Source organism: Styela clava, chromosome 12 (genome assembly GCF_964204865.1).
Source record: "Styela clava chromosome 12, kaStyClav1.hap1.2, whole genome shotgun sequence".
Lineage (NCBI taxonomy): Eukaryota > Metazoa > Chordata > Ascidiacea > Stolidobranchia > Styelidae > Styela > Styela clava.
In genome coordinates, this window is record NC_135261.1 from 20,232,743 (window position 1) to 20,245,708 (window position 12,966).

The 12,966-nt window shown below is 35.6% G+C and overlaps 1 protein-coding gene across 2 annotated transcripts; it reads right to left on the minus strand.

Moving 5' to 3' along the window:
• Window positions 1-420: 420 nt before the first annotated feature.
• Window positions 421-10,747, minus strand: LOC120329330 (uncharacterized). Of its 2 annotated transcripts, none has more exons than XR_013479669.1 (10): window positions 10,608-10,747; window positions 10,072-10,245; window positions 9,640-9,777; window positions 3,744-3,932; window positions 3,251-3,379; window positions 2,791-2,958; window positions 2,413-2,532; window positions 1,984-2,086; window positions 1,480-1,563; window positions 421-1,313 (listed from the first exon to the last, which is right to left on the minus strand). XR_013479669.1 is itself a non-coding variant. In XM_039395928.2 (10 exons), exons 1-10 carry the CDS (start codon window positions 10,657-10,659, stop codon window positions 1,303-1,305), a joined length of 1,149 nt encoding a protein of 382 aa, XP_039251862.2. In that variant the 5' UTR covers window positions 10,660-10,747; the 3' UTR covers window positions 421-1,302. The 2 variants fall into 2 exon arrangements, 1 of the variants encoding a protein (XP_039251862.2); XM_039395928.2 differs by having other exon boundaries at window positions 1,984-2,067.
• Between the last annotated feature and the right edge of the window lie 2,219 nt (window positions 10,748-12,966).

Sequence of the window (12,966 nt, forward strand, 5' to 3'; positions counted from 1 at the left end):
CACCATAAAAAACTGAATCGCCAGCAGTATTTTTTTAACTTCTTATAGCTTATACGGTCACGAACAACATCCATCGAAGATAAATAAATCACAACCGGTGTTAGCAAAACGATGTAATTTGCCGACGCTTCGAATTTCACGCCGTGATAATTTTTCCTTTTTTTTCTCTTCTCTGCTCTATATATATCCAATAGTGTGCTTTCCATATCATGCCCTGATGAGGTTTTTCTGCATAGAAATTCGAAAAGTCCACAAATTACATCGTTTTGCTAAACACCGATTGTGCTTTATTTTTCTGCGATATATATATACCAGGGGGCAATCATGCGCTGAACAACATCCTTTATTATCTTATTGTACTTCTCTTGAACTGAGGAAATTCTACACTTAACACTCTTTTTATCAATATAAGCCTTTATGTCTTGCAAAGGTTGTGATACCACACCACACAAAATTTTTTTTTTTATTGTTGTTTATGAAGTGCTTCGCTGTATATATATCACCACAAACGTTGTAGATACAGTCCTATATTACATGGTAATAAAAGCAATAGATTATTATTGTTAGAATAGCATAATATGTATATATATATCTTAAAACTCATAACTTCTCCACCTTTTTATTTATATATTTACAAAGGTAGTGTATTCAATTTTACTGCGTATGGTACGCATGAAGTATGGAACAGCTTGTATTGAAGCTACTATTTCACACCTTCTAATATGCACCAAAAATTCGATGAATCACATTTTACCACACAAGTAATAGGGAGAAACACGGAATGTATCTAGTCTAAATTAAGACTCATGTTTTTAACTTGGTGCTCATAAATATCATGAAAATAGTTTGTCCATATTGGTTTCCATTACATTTGAACCCATGTACATTTGAACACACGACAATTGCACCTGCAAGTTTGCACCTATGGAGTTTTTTTTGTTTTACGCCATATTAACCATAACCCATGGGTTTGGCACCTTCATATAGATTGAGCCCACGAATATACACATGGGTTCAAATGTACGGTCACCGTCCATATTAGAATATTAGCAGAAATGTGTGAGGGTGAGAATACTGCAATCTACTGAAGAACTTCAAGTGCCCAATAACAGATAATCAACTAGAGCTAGACTACTCCACATTACAATCATCGATTTGTGATATCGTGTCTGATGGTAGAAATGTAATATATATATATATATATATGTAAATATATTTACATCTGGGATGAAACAAGTGATATTAATGTGTATATGAGCAGAATCAGAAAGTTATAATTCCTTTAGTCTTCTTCAGCAGAACCTAACATATTGCTGTAAATGTAAAAGATAAGGCATTAACTGACATTAACCATTTCAAGATACATCCACACAATCACAATAAAACGAATTTGAAATAGGTTTATATCGTTGAATATACATTTACTGGTGTTTATAAGACAGTATAAATTTAACAGTACAATTTAAATATAACACTTACGGAAATTGCACATAGGTCCAACCCATCCAGAATTGCAGGTACATGCTGGATTATTCGATGCATCGTAACTTCCTTCAACACACACTGTGCGACAAAATACGTTCATTTGAAAGTTCCATTATTTAAAAGTCAACATGACTGATTTGCAAAATAGTCTGCCTTTACCTCAATGACAAGAGGTGATCCAATTAATTAATATTGTTTATTGTGAAGTTTTTAAACTAATTCTAATTTGCTTTATCGTTTATTGTAGCTTTGTTTTGTTTATTGAAAACAATTCGAGTCTAGCAATGACAAAACATATAAAGTACATCAACCCAATCTTCCACTTAGTTGATATAAACATTGCACTATATTTGTATCGGACACCGTATTATATTTCCATCCTAAATGAGCTTCAATGAATCTGATATTTTTCCGAATGCTTGATGATATATTTGCGCAAATATATTTTCCACATTTGCATATCATTCATAATATAGAATTGACTAGCAGTATACTCACTTATATCACACGCATCTCCGAACCAAGTCGCAGTGCATGAACAACCTACCAATGGAGACCTTGTAGGAGATCCGTTGATGCAGTCTACACGTATAAAGAGCAACTGTTACAAATATTTAACATCAGTATTTATTGGCTCAAACAAACCCAATTAAACGAAATTTCAATAAAAGTAAATTATTCATCGCTATTGTCCGCGAATAAGGAACAAATCGTGTAGTTCAAGTAGTTGAACAATCGAATGTACACAATCACAATATTACTTCGTATTATGGTTTGTTTGTTCTATTGAAAATGCAGTTATCCCATCGACAGCATTTCTTTCGATGGTCAAATTTACAAAACGGTTAATGAAGAAAATTTGATCGAAATTAGAAAGAGAAACATGTTGATGATGCTCCACGCAGACAGACGTGTACTGTTACTTACCGGAAAAATCAAAACCATCGTCTGGTCCTCCACTGATACTGGTGATACCATTACGTGTGCTTCCACTAAATTCTGACTGACCTGGTCGTTTATTCACAATTACGTCACCTCCGCTAGCAGCTGAAAGGAAATATATGCATACTTCGTTCAACACATTAGAAATGATTTTGTAGGATAAATTTGTAAGCTATAAAACGGGTTCTATATATTGAGTATGAACGGTGTCACTGGATTACCTTATAAATTCATTATGTATTATATTTTTCATGCGTGAACTACTCGAACGATTTCAACTATTTTTTTTTTATATTCACACTTCGTAAAGTTGATATCTACAATTTTATTAATGATTAAAAACAAGACGAAGACGAGACTTACCAGTTATCTGTCCATCATGAATAGCTGCAAGGCATATTGGTGTTTCGTCATTGTAGATTTCGTCTCCCACGACATCAACCAAGTTCGGGCTGCAGTTAGCCGGGCATATAAATACGACTAGACTTGGTTGGCTTGATACGGTTTGTAAGCAATCTGGATATATCGTAGCTGAAATTAAAAAAAAATGCAAAATTAAATGAGTACTACAAAATCATTATATATATCAAAACATGCGCAACCACCGTTTGTATCCCTCATATATATTGCCTATACGTAATGGTTGCAACACGCATGTCTAGAGCGTGCGTAGTTTTAATTTTGATACAGATATGAGTAAAATGCCATTCTAGTAATCACCACATTATAGCACATCAATCTAAACGTACCTTACTGCATCTCTAATTAATAAGACAATTAGAGATAAATAACAATCGTAAAAGCACACAAGTTTTGTTCCTACTTGAAAATGTAAACGCAGGTTGATACGCAGCTAGAGGCCCCGGGTGAACACTGTTGGCACTGGCGGCAGCGCCGCCGTATGACATAATCCCTTGTTGTTTCTGAACAACAACAGCACCGGCACTTCCACCTAGAAAAATATTTGACGAGTAGCAGTTGCCCTCGTTATGAGACAAACATTGTATACAAAATTGGCTGAGCATGCACACCTACTAATTGTATATAATTTTTTGTTCGAATTTCAGTTGCGTCGTAATTGATTTGCAATTGAACTTGAGATCAATTTTTGAGCGACAAATCTTCATAAAAATCATATTTTACAGCAAATTGTACAATATAAAATATATAAATAGATTTGCAAAGATTGTTAGTTGTCTGTGTTAATTGGATTCTACTGGCCGTTGGTTCAAAAATATGAATGAAACAAGTAAAATTGAAAAAGATCGATGTCACTTTATTGGGTAATATTGACTATATTTAAATATATTTTTCACCTGGTATTATTCCGTCAAAAAGTGCAGCCATACAAATGAGAGATTGAACCGCAAATATTGAATTGGCATCATCATAAACAACGTCAGTTGTAGTTGGAGTGTGTGTTTCGCAATCAGCTGGGCAGTTAAATACAAAAACTTCCTGATCGATATCTTCTGCTGCAACTGCACAATCAGATGGAATCACAACTAGAAATCAAAAAAATTTCATCTCAATCATTTGTTAATACTGAGTGATACTGATAAATTCCGTTACGGCTGAGGAAAAAAAAAACATTTTTTCGTGATTTCCTAAACTCTTGTAGGCGTAAAGCAGTGAATAAAAGATATAACTAATATTGACCACTTCAGCACATTATTCCTACCAAATGTATTAATGTTACGGATATATAAAGCAGTAAGCACTATGCCGTTTGTTCTATATTCCATTAGGAGAGAGAAAATATCAAGAATACTATTCCTGTTTCTCGACTGAAGTGTAGGGATGGCGGAATCGATTTCGGATTCGATTACAGAATCAATTCTTCGTGTAATCGACTAGAATCGATTCCGATGCACCGGAATCGATTCTCGAGTTTGAAACGGATTGCAAACAATGTGTAACGTTTTGTGGCAATTCCTTCACATATATATATGTATGAACTGCTTCACTGCTATGTGGAGTTGCTACGACGCCGCAAACTTCATTACATAATATATATACAGTATATATATTTCGCTGGAAGGCTTTAACGTTTATTTATTCTAAAATTCTCTGTGGGTTCTGAGGGATTCGTTTTTTTGTGCGATTTTGTCTTCTGTGACAGATTGGATACCCATACTACTTAGTTTCGGCCTTCTTGTCCGTTCAGAATTTGAACATCGCTGTCTTGCTTGATTTCATATGGTATTGCTTGGGTGGGTATGTTTTTTCGGTAATATGTCGAGGAATCGAGAATCGGAATCGAAAATTTAGGAATCGGATCAGAATCGAATACTTGTAAGTACTCATACTTGGCATCCTTACTGATGTGTACCAAGTTTCCTCAGTTTCAAATAAACACATATATCTTTTGAACAAAAACTGATATAATGAATGTTTCCCCGAGAATCGACTTCCTTTTACTTTGTGACATTGACCAATCAGCAAGATGCAAAAAGTGGCATAACAACGCATCCGCTCAGACAGATTTTCAAGCGTGGCCGTAAACAATGCCTCGTTTTCGCATTTTTGAATTATATTCGTTAGTTTTCAGTTGCGTCGCGGACATTTAAATATAAATCAAATAATTCATTGATCATTTTGTCTTAGAAGATTCAGTTTAATTGCAGTAATCAAAAATTAGTGTAGAAATAGCTGTGATAGACTAGGCTAAAATTCTTTACTGGTACTTTTAAAAGACAGATTGTTGAATGCTATGAATCAGAACGATGGTTTGAAACAAATACCCCATTTTACAGGCGCCAACTCCCGAAATTATTCCTAAAATAAGAACCGAAAATTTTACAATGGTGAAGTATAGGAAGAACTTCCCGGGGTCAAAGATAGGGGAAAGGTCCATTGTTCAAAAAATTTATATTGTGAGATGATTGATGATTGCAAAAAAGCCCACATAAGCAAATATTTTTATTTGATGTAATCATTCATAAATAATAAGAATGTATTTTTGTGTTTAAATTCAAGAACAATTCCAAGGACAGAAAAGGCAGAAGTATCATTTCAATAGATAAAGCGATTATATATATATTGCAGGGATGGCGAACCTTTTTTAATGAATGAGTCAAAAATTACATTTTTATTGTGGTAAAGAAGACCGAGGGTCATACATATTTGATCAGAGTTTACATCGATGAGAAACTTTCGGTTGCATCTTTCCAACAATTCCTGTTAATATTTGGTTAATATTATGTAGACTTGAGCTTTATATGCAGCACTTACAGAGTGTTAGAAAAGTAACACAACATTTAATCTTTAAAAGTTAAAAAAATAACGCAAAATTGCTCGTCGTTGCAACAAATCATGTAACAGATAGCGATTACAATTAAACTGTTAACATAAGAAGCTAATTCATCAAACTTGACTCTCAACACACTCAGTTTTAGAATCTGGTTACCATAGTAATCATACGCGTTCAATTTATTTTGCAAGCACGCATTCATTTCCATGCTGCTTGAAGTCTTCCAGTTGTGCATATCAAAGAAAGAATTGATTTGGTGAGAAATTACCAATTATAAGAAAATAAAGCATCAGAAGCCGCAAGGAAAGCAGGTAAGAATAGGCTTACCATACGTCCCGGTTTAGCCGGAACAGTCCCGGTTTCAGACTGTTTTCCGCCGTCCCGATTTTGCAGTATGAAAGATACAAATAATTTTTCTATTTGATACTATTACAATTTTTTTTTTAAACGGAGACAGCCGATTTACCGCAGAATTGCGTTTCACTCCACTAGTTCAGATAGAAGGAAAAATTGTTATGTCATAATTGAGATATGAAGTATGGACCATACTACAATTTAACATCCAGCTGTAGGCTACTGTCAATGAATCATCAAAATGCTGGAAACAAAGTGCAATTTTTCTAATGAGTTGAATGATTTTCATCATTAGAATCAAAGACCAATAGAGGATATTTTAATAGGATTTACAGCTAAATTTGATGCCTGTAATCCACCCACAATGGCATGGTGGCATGGAAAACGTTTGAACTATTAGGCCACTAAGCCCCTAGAATCGAACCAAAGTTGCCTTGTCCAATCCGCGTCGTCCCGGTTTTTTGCTTCAGAAATATGGTAAGCCTAGGTAAGAACCCACTTCATGCTTCTACGGCAATGGGACTTATTCGTAAAATTGAAGCAAGCGGGCCTGTTGCTGATGAAGTGCTGTACGGAAATAACCCAATCAGTGCCCCCCCCCCCCCCCCAGTAGGTGGTGAACACCCCCCCCCCCCCCCCCCCCCCCCGCCCTAAAATTTCAAACACCTCCCCTAATTTTGAGGTGCCACTGCACACTGTAATTACTATTTCAATTATAATTGTATTCAAATATAACGACCATGGCATATTTATCAGTGTAGATGAGGGGTTCCAAACCGCAATCTGCGGGCCAATTACGGCTCGCGTAACGATTTAAAATGGCCCGCCGAACTTGAAGGAAATAGTTTAACGCTTCATGTGGTATCTTTTGAGTTTTAGATACCGTCTATCCTTACATCATCATCACAGTTTAAGCACGTTTATTTTGTAACAATTGTATTATACCGGTATCTTATGTATACGTACGGGTATTAGGATTACACAATGCAGTATTTTAGATATCAGCCGTATAATAAGCACGCCTAAAGATGCCACAAAACAAAAACTAGGCACTGAAAGCAGACATTTTCTAGATGAATGACGGCGTTTTTATTTCTTTATTGGAAAGAATCAAACTTCAGCGAAACAACATTATGCGCCATTATGATCAGTTGACGCGCGTATTTCAAAATTTAATTTCATTGCCCAATTCATACAAACGTCAAACAAACATGTTCAAAAAATGTGAAATGTGTAACAAAACAAGCCACAAGTGGCCATTCATACGATGCCATATGCTAGATGAGCAAGTAACTTCATTAGTCTCTATCAGTGGTAAATTACTTGCTGAAAGCCGTGCTTGTTATTTATTCCTCGGGAATTCTATCAGCTAAATATTATAATTATTAATTTCATTACATAACAAACTGTGATGCTAGGTGTGTCTAAAATCAAGCTTAGGGCCTATTTTGGTGCCTATTTCTCAAAATTTTCTCAGGCCGTTTAAGCGCGACCTGATCCCCAGCCGTGCCGTCGCGCACTTTTCCTCGCTCTCCTTTTCTGGCTCTACAATTTTATTCTGCTGTGCATTTTGGCTCGCCGTCAATCAACTTGGGGAGCCCCCCATGTACATCGTTTCTTAAATACATACCAATTTTTTAAGAATACGTTTCATCACTAATAGCAAATTATTTACCACCCCCTAAATTTTGAAAAATTAAATTTTTCATATTTAAAACCCGTTCAGTGTGATTTATAAAATAAATAAAACTTTCACAGATTAAGTTTTGCGTTACTTTTTTACAATCTGCATATTTGGACTGAGGCTATTTCTTGTACACGAGTTTTCAAAATTCATCTGCGAAAACGTGGATTTGCAAGAATACGATTTTTAATGCTACGAAAATTTTTTAAATATGGTTTCAAAAAATGTTGGAAGAGAAGTCCACCCTGAGGGAATTATAAATTTCTTGATTGGCGTCTCACTACTATTCCGCTCTATTGTTTATCCTATTTCTGTAGGATTTGGCTCTCGTATACCGCTACAAAACACTATGCAACCCCTTGATTAATGCACCTCCAAAAGGTAACCGCTGTTACAGGAAATGTTGCGAGATATGGCAAATCAATTGTATTGTTATGCCATAAACGTTGTGATGGCATTGTAGCTGCACAACGGTGTACTATAAGGTCACTTATTGTATATTGAATTAAAGCAGATTTTCTTATAAATATTTATCACCGAAATTTCAGTACATTTTGTATTAATTCGTGACTTGGTGGGACCCCGAAAAAACTAGGTGAAACACTTTGTCACCCGCGGGTCGGTGGTTCCGAACCACTGGTTCGCCATCCCTGGTATATTAGAATTAGGACTTAAAGCGAACACAGCAACGCTAATGTCATTGTACAAATCATTAGTCTCTTCATTTTATATATCCGCGTTCGCACATTGTGCTATGTAATTTCCCACATGCCTTTCTTTCGAAGTAAAAAAGTTCAAGTTTCAAAATATATTATGAATATTAACATATTATTCAAAATTAGCTCAGAATTTATGCATTTTGGGCTACATTTGGTACATTTGGCATCAAGGCCAAATTATCATTTAAAGATTGATTTCGAATAATATGTAAATATGTATGATATGTTTAGAACGCAGACTTTTTTACTTCAAAGAAAAGGCATATTTCACAACTTCTGCAGTGAATTTCCTTGAACAAAAACGCTCCTTTTTTTTCGTATTTCAATATACACAATATATTGGTTTTATACAAATAACTCTTAATTTTTCCGCACATTTTATCTGTAATAAAATATCGAATATTACGAATAATTTTTTTAACATATTTAAAGCGAGAAATAATAAAAAATATTTTTTAGTTTTGGTGGCAAGCGAACTAACGAGCGACATGGTCATTTTCAGTTGCAAGTAACAACTCAGTCCATAAATAAAGATATCTTATTCTTAAATACCGGTTTAAGAGGACACTTACTTCTGTTACGGATTTTTTTTTTATTATGACGTATCTCAAAGCAAGTCCCGATCTGCCCTAAATTAAGATACCGATAGCATTTTAGCATGCGATTTGTTTGGTGAATAGCAATTGTCTCAATACCATTCAAACCAATTGTGACATACGAGCAGTCGGAAGAAAATAAATTTTCAATCCGGAAGTTCGAATGAAAAACTTGTAGGACAGAAATTTTTTTGATAAAAAGTTGGATCAGGATGAAAAAGAGAGCACATCTACTAATAGATAGACCGGATATTTTTTCGAACGATTGAAAAAAGCCAGACCAACAGCGGTTGATATTTCGAATAGCAGTTTTGACTAATCAAGTTCACTATATCACTATAAATTCTTGAATTAACCAGAAAAAGTGTGATATTTAAACAATGGAAGAATATTTTCTAAACAAATTTTTCATTTTGTCAAACAAAGTAAATGGTGCCCAAATATTTTCTGAGCTCTTTTTGATGGAGACATTTGAGATACAAGTCGATGTCAAAATCCATTTCTATTTTTATCACATATATATAAAAGGGATATTCTCAAATTTGCTTATCGACCTAAGAACAATATTTCACATAAATGGTATAAAAAATAATTCGTAGTATTTACCATCAAACAAAAAGTATACGGTGGTGATCGATGGTGCATTGGCAGGGGCTATCGTAGTAACCCCGTTTTCTGTCCCGGCCGTCATTGTCGGAGGAGGGTCTGACGTTAATTTTCGGAAAACTACTTGTCCTCCTGTAACTGTTAAATTAAATTTCTGAGAATTGAAAACTGGGCTGATAGATTATTTACCTTGAACGTACATATACTGAAGAATTTTTTTTCGTAGTACTTGACATTTTTATACTGTTTTCGACTTCATGCATATATATATAGCTGATTTATGCCCCGCTGAAGTTATTTTTATAATCTGTGTTATACCAAAATTCTATAGAAATCAAAAGATCAAATTCAAGAAATTCTGTAGAAAGATAAATCGGAAATCCTGCAAAGTATTTATTTCATAGCTACAATAGATGGACTTATCAGTATCACCTGGAGCTGCAGCAGCGTATATCGCAGCAGCACAAACCAGAGAATCCGGTTGAAAAGCAACTGGTCCACCTACAACATACACATCTCCGATATCACAATTTGCAGGGCATTCAAAAGTGGAAACACCTCCCCTAAAATCCTCGAATTTTTTTTCGCATTCTGCTGGTTGCAAAGCTGTAAAACGTGTAGATTTGTAAATAGTGCCAGAAAACGTGGTGAGAAAATTAAGACCTTGCTTCAAACAGACTTGTGGAATCAATCTTACTCAAACCCTAATCGGTAATTTCAATTTTTTAGAACTCATAAGAAAATGGGAAACTAATACGGACCTCCCAGATTCAGATTTTTGCTATCCCACTGACAAACAGCGCTTAGAATAGCTTACACTCATCATGTTATGCAAAGAAACAGCTTGGTACTTGCTTTCAACACATCTACCGACTAAATTTGCCAACTTTTGGCCACAAATAATAGTGTGATTATAAACAATGTGAGATAATTCGCATGTAAAAAAATATATAATTAATTCTTCTCACCATAAGTTGCGAGAGTACATAATGAGATAACCAAAACAACAATTGTCAACATTGTATATTGACGAAGCCTAATACTTTTCAATACCGACAAGTATGTAACCGGAACCTAACTGATTTCTTTATCAATAGTCGATACGAACCCTCTGTTGTCTGTTGTTTTCATCTGATGTCCCTTTACCGCTTGCAAGAAGAAAGGGATTGAAGGCTTAATTGAAAATAACATTTTGTATTTTCGAACACGGGCAAAAGAAAAACTGCGCATGGCCACTCATCGTGAGATGAAAGCACTCTTATATCAATGTGTATAAAATATAGCAAATGAATTTTTCATTGCAGCGATGAAACCTTTGCATCCTTTCCAATGTTGTGAATACAATGAAAGGGAAATGTTTAGTCATAATCGGTAGACTAGGTCCGAATTACTAGAAAACGATGAATGGGTATATTTATAAGCTTGAATTGTAAAGGATATGAGAATTCATACTTTTCCTTTTCCATCCGTATTGCTATAAATCAGTGGTGGCCAACACGTCGATATCGACCGACCGGTCGATCGCCGCGTCTCGAGTATTCGATCGCCTGTAATGTTGAGTGAATTTAATAACAAACCCCCAAAAAATTGCCTTGAACCAGTTTCATGCAACGCCTAATACGTGTTTTAAAACAGGACGCAAAATACGATATGCATATATACATTATATGAGTCTAAACCAGAGGTTCTTAACTTTTCAAGCAGACACGTCCGCACCGGACGACGATCGGAATGGAATTACTTTTATTGGACACGTAGTGGACATAACGATCGTTTCAATATTATGTTGTTCTTGTTGTTTGACACAGAATAACACACCTAGTGGAAATATTAAAAAACCGCTTTTCTCTTCGAATACTGGACCAATTGCTTTGAAATTTTCAGTGGTTGAAGATAAAATTTTTCCCCAGACTATTACTTTTATTCATTTTAAATATTTCTGTTAGCTCTGTGAGATTTGTTTTTGTTTGCTATGACGTCATTAAACGTTCTGCGGACATCGGACGCCATTTTGTGTCCTACTGTACTGCTTCGCTTGGTGTGAATATATTTGTAGACTGTGATCTGACGGTACGGTAAACCGTACTGTACTGCGAACAGACGTGTCCATATATTTGGGCGTAGCTCTCTTGTTTTTGAAATATTTCTGTGAGCTCTATAGAATTCGTTTTCGTGTGCTAAAACGTCATCAAATGTGTGCACTTTTAGGCGGTTTGACATGCTTTATTTCACTCATTCTTTCAATTTCATTGCCGTTGAGCAAAAAAGTTTTGAGCAACATTTTTATGTTTGCTCGGATCAATGAGCATATATACCTGCTCATTGCTCGGATGAAATAATGCAGATTTGTTGTTGGCATTGAGAGATAATTTATTAACAAACATCTCATCTTGATAGGATTTACATAGAATAGGATTTAAATATTTATGCCGGGGGAGATGAGGGCCGATAAGGCGGCTTAACCATATTGCGAACCACGGCCTCTCGTCCGGTTATCATTCCATGTCGGGTATGGGATTAGTTAGGTATTTGTTTTTGGAAGCACGGTCTTGATGGTGGAGTAAGCCGTAACCGACCAGCGGTTACGTGAACCACTCTACTGCGGCGAGGAGTCCAGCAATCCTCTCGCACATAACCATCCCGTGGGATGCCAACCCACGCAGAAAAATCAGAGGGGCGGTGGCGAGCGTATTCCTAACGCTTAGCACAGTGGTTCTCAACCTTTTTTCTTTCGTGGCTCACTTTCATTGAATAAAGATTCTGTGGCCTACTAACTTTCTCACGCAGAGGAAAAACTACAAGAAAAACAAGACTCTTTTTTGTGAAAATAAATACCTTCACTTTAATAATTATAATGAAAAGAAGCAGCATCATTCATTGCTACTATAATAGAAACTTGACTATAATGACACAAATGAAACTAAACTTTTCAATATCTATAGTATGTTTAATAGGCTTGTGGCCCATTTAAAAATGTCTCTATGGCCCATCAGTAGGCCATGGCCCACTGGTTGAGAACCAGTGGCTTAGCACGATAAGCCACGCCGCCGCGAGGTTGGCTAGTTCTAGGTGCGTGTTACGTTGTAAACGTACGTTGTTTACAGTTTTTTCTTGCATCGTGCGATGCCTTGTAACCAATCATTGTAGACCCATTATTACCCTCTTTCCCTTTGCTTGTAGCCTAAATTAGTAATATTATCTGTTGTCTGGTTTAGCGTTTTCCTTTCGGTCATTTTCGCGTCACGTAGTCTATTCGTCGTGTAAGAGTCACGGATATTTATCTGTATTGTGGACTGCTTACTTATCTGTTATATATATATATATTGT

Bases quoted from the DNA above. Each gene is read 5' to 3' on its own strand.
- LOC120329330 (XM_039395928.2), bottom strand. From the start codon at position 10,659: ATGTTGACAATTGTTGTTTTGGTTATCTCATTATGTACTCTCGCAACT. The intron at 2,068-2,412 runs GTAAGTAACAGT...TTATACGTGTAG, and splicing joins CGATGGTTTTGATTTTTCCG to ACTGCATCAACGGATCTCCT. The intron at 1,564-1,983 runs GTGAGTATACTG...TTTGTCGCACAG, and splicing joins CGGAGATGCGTGTGATATAA to TGTGTGTTGAAGGAAGTTAC.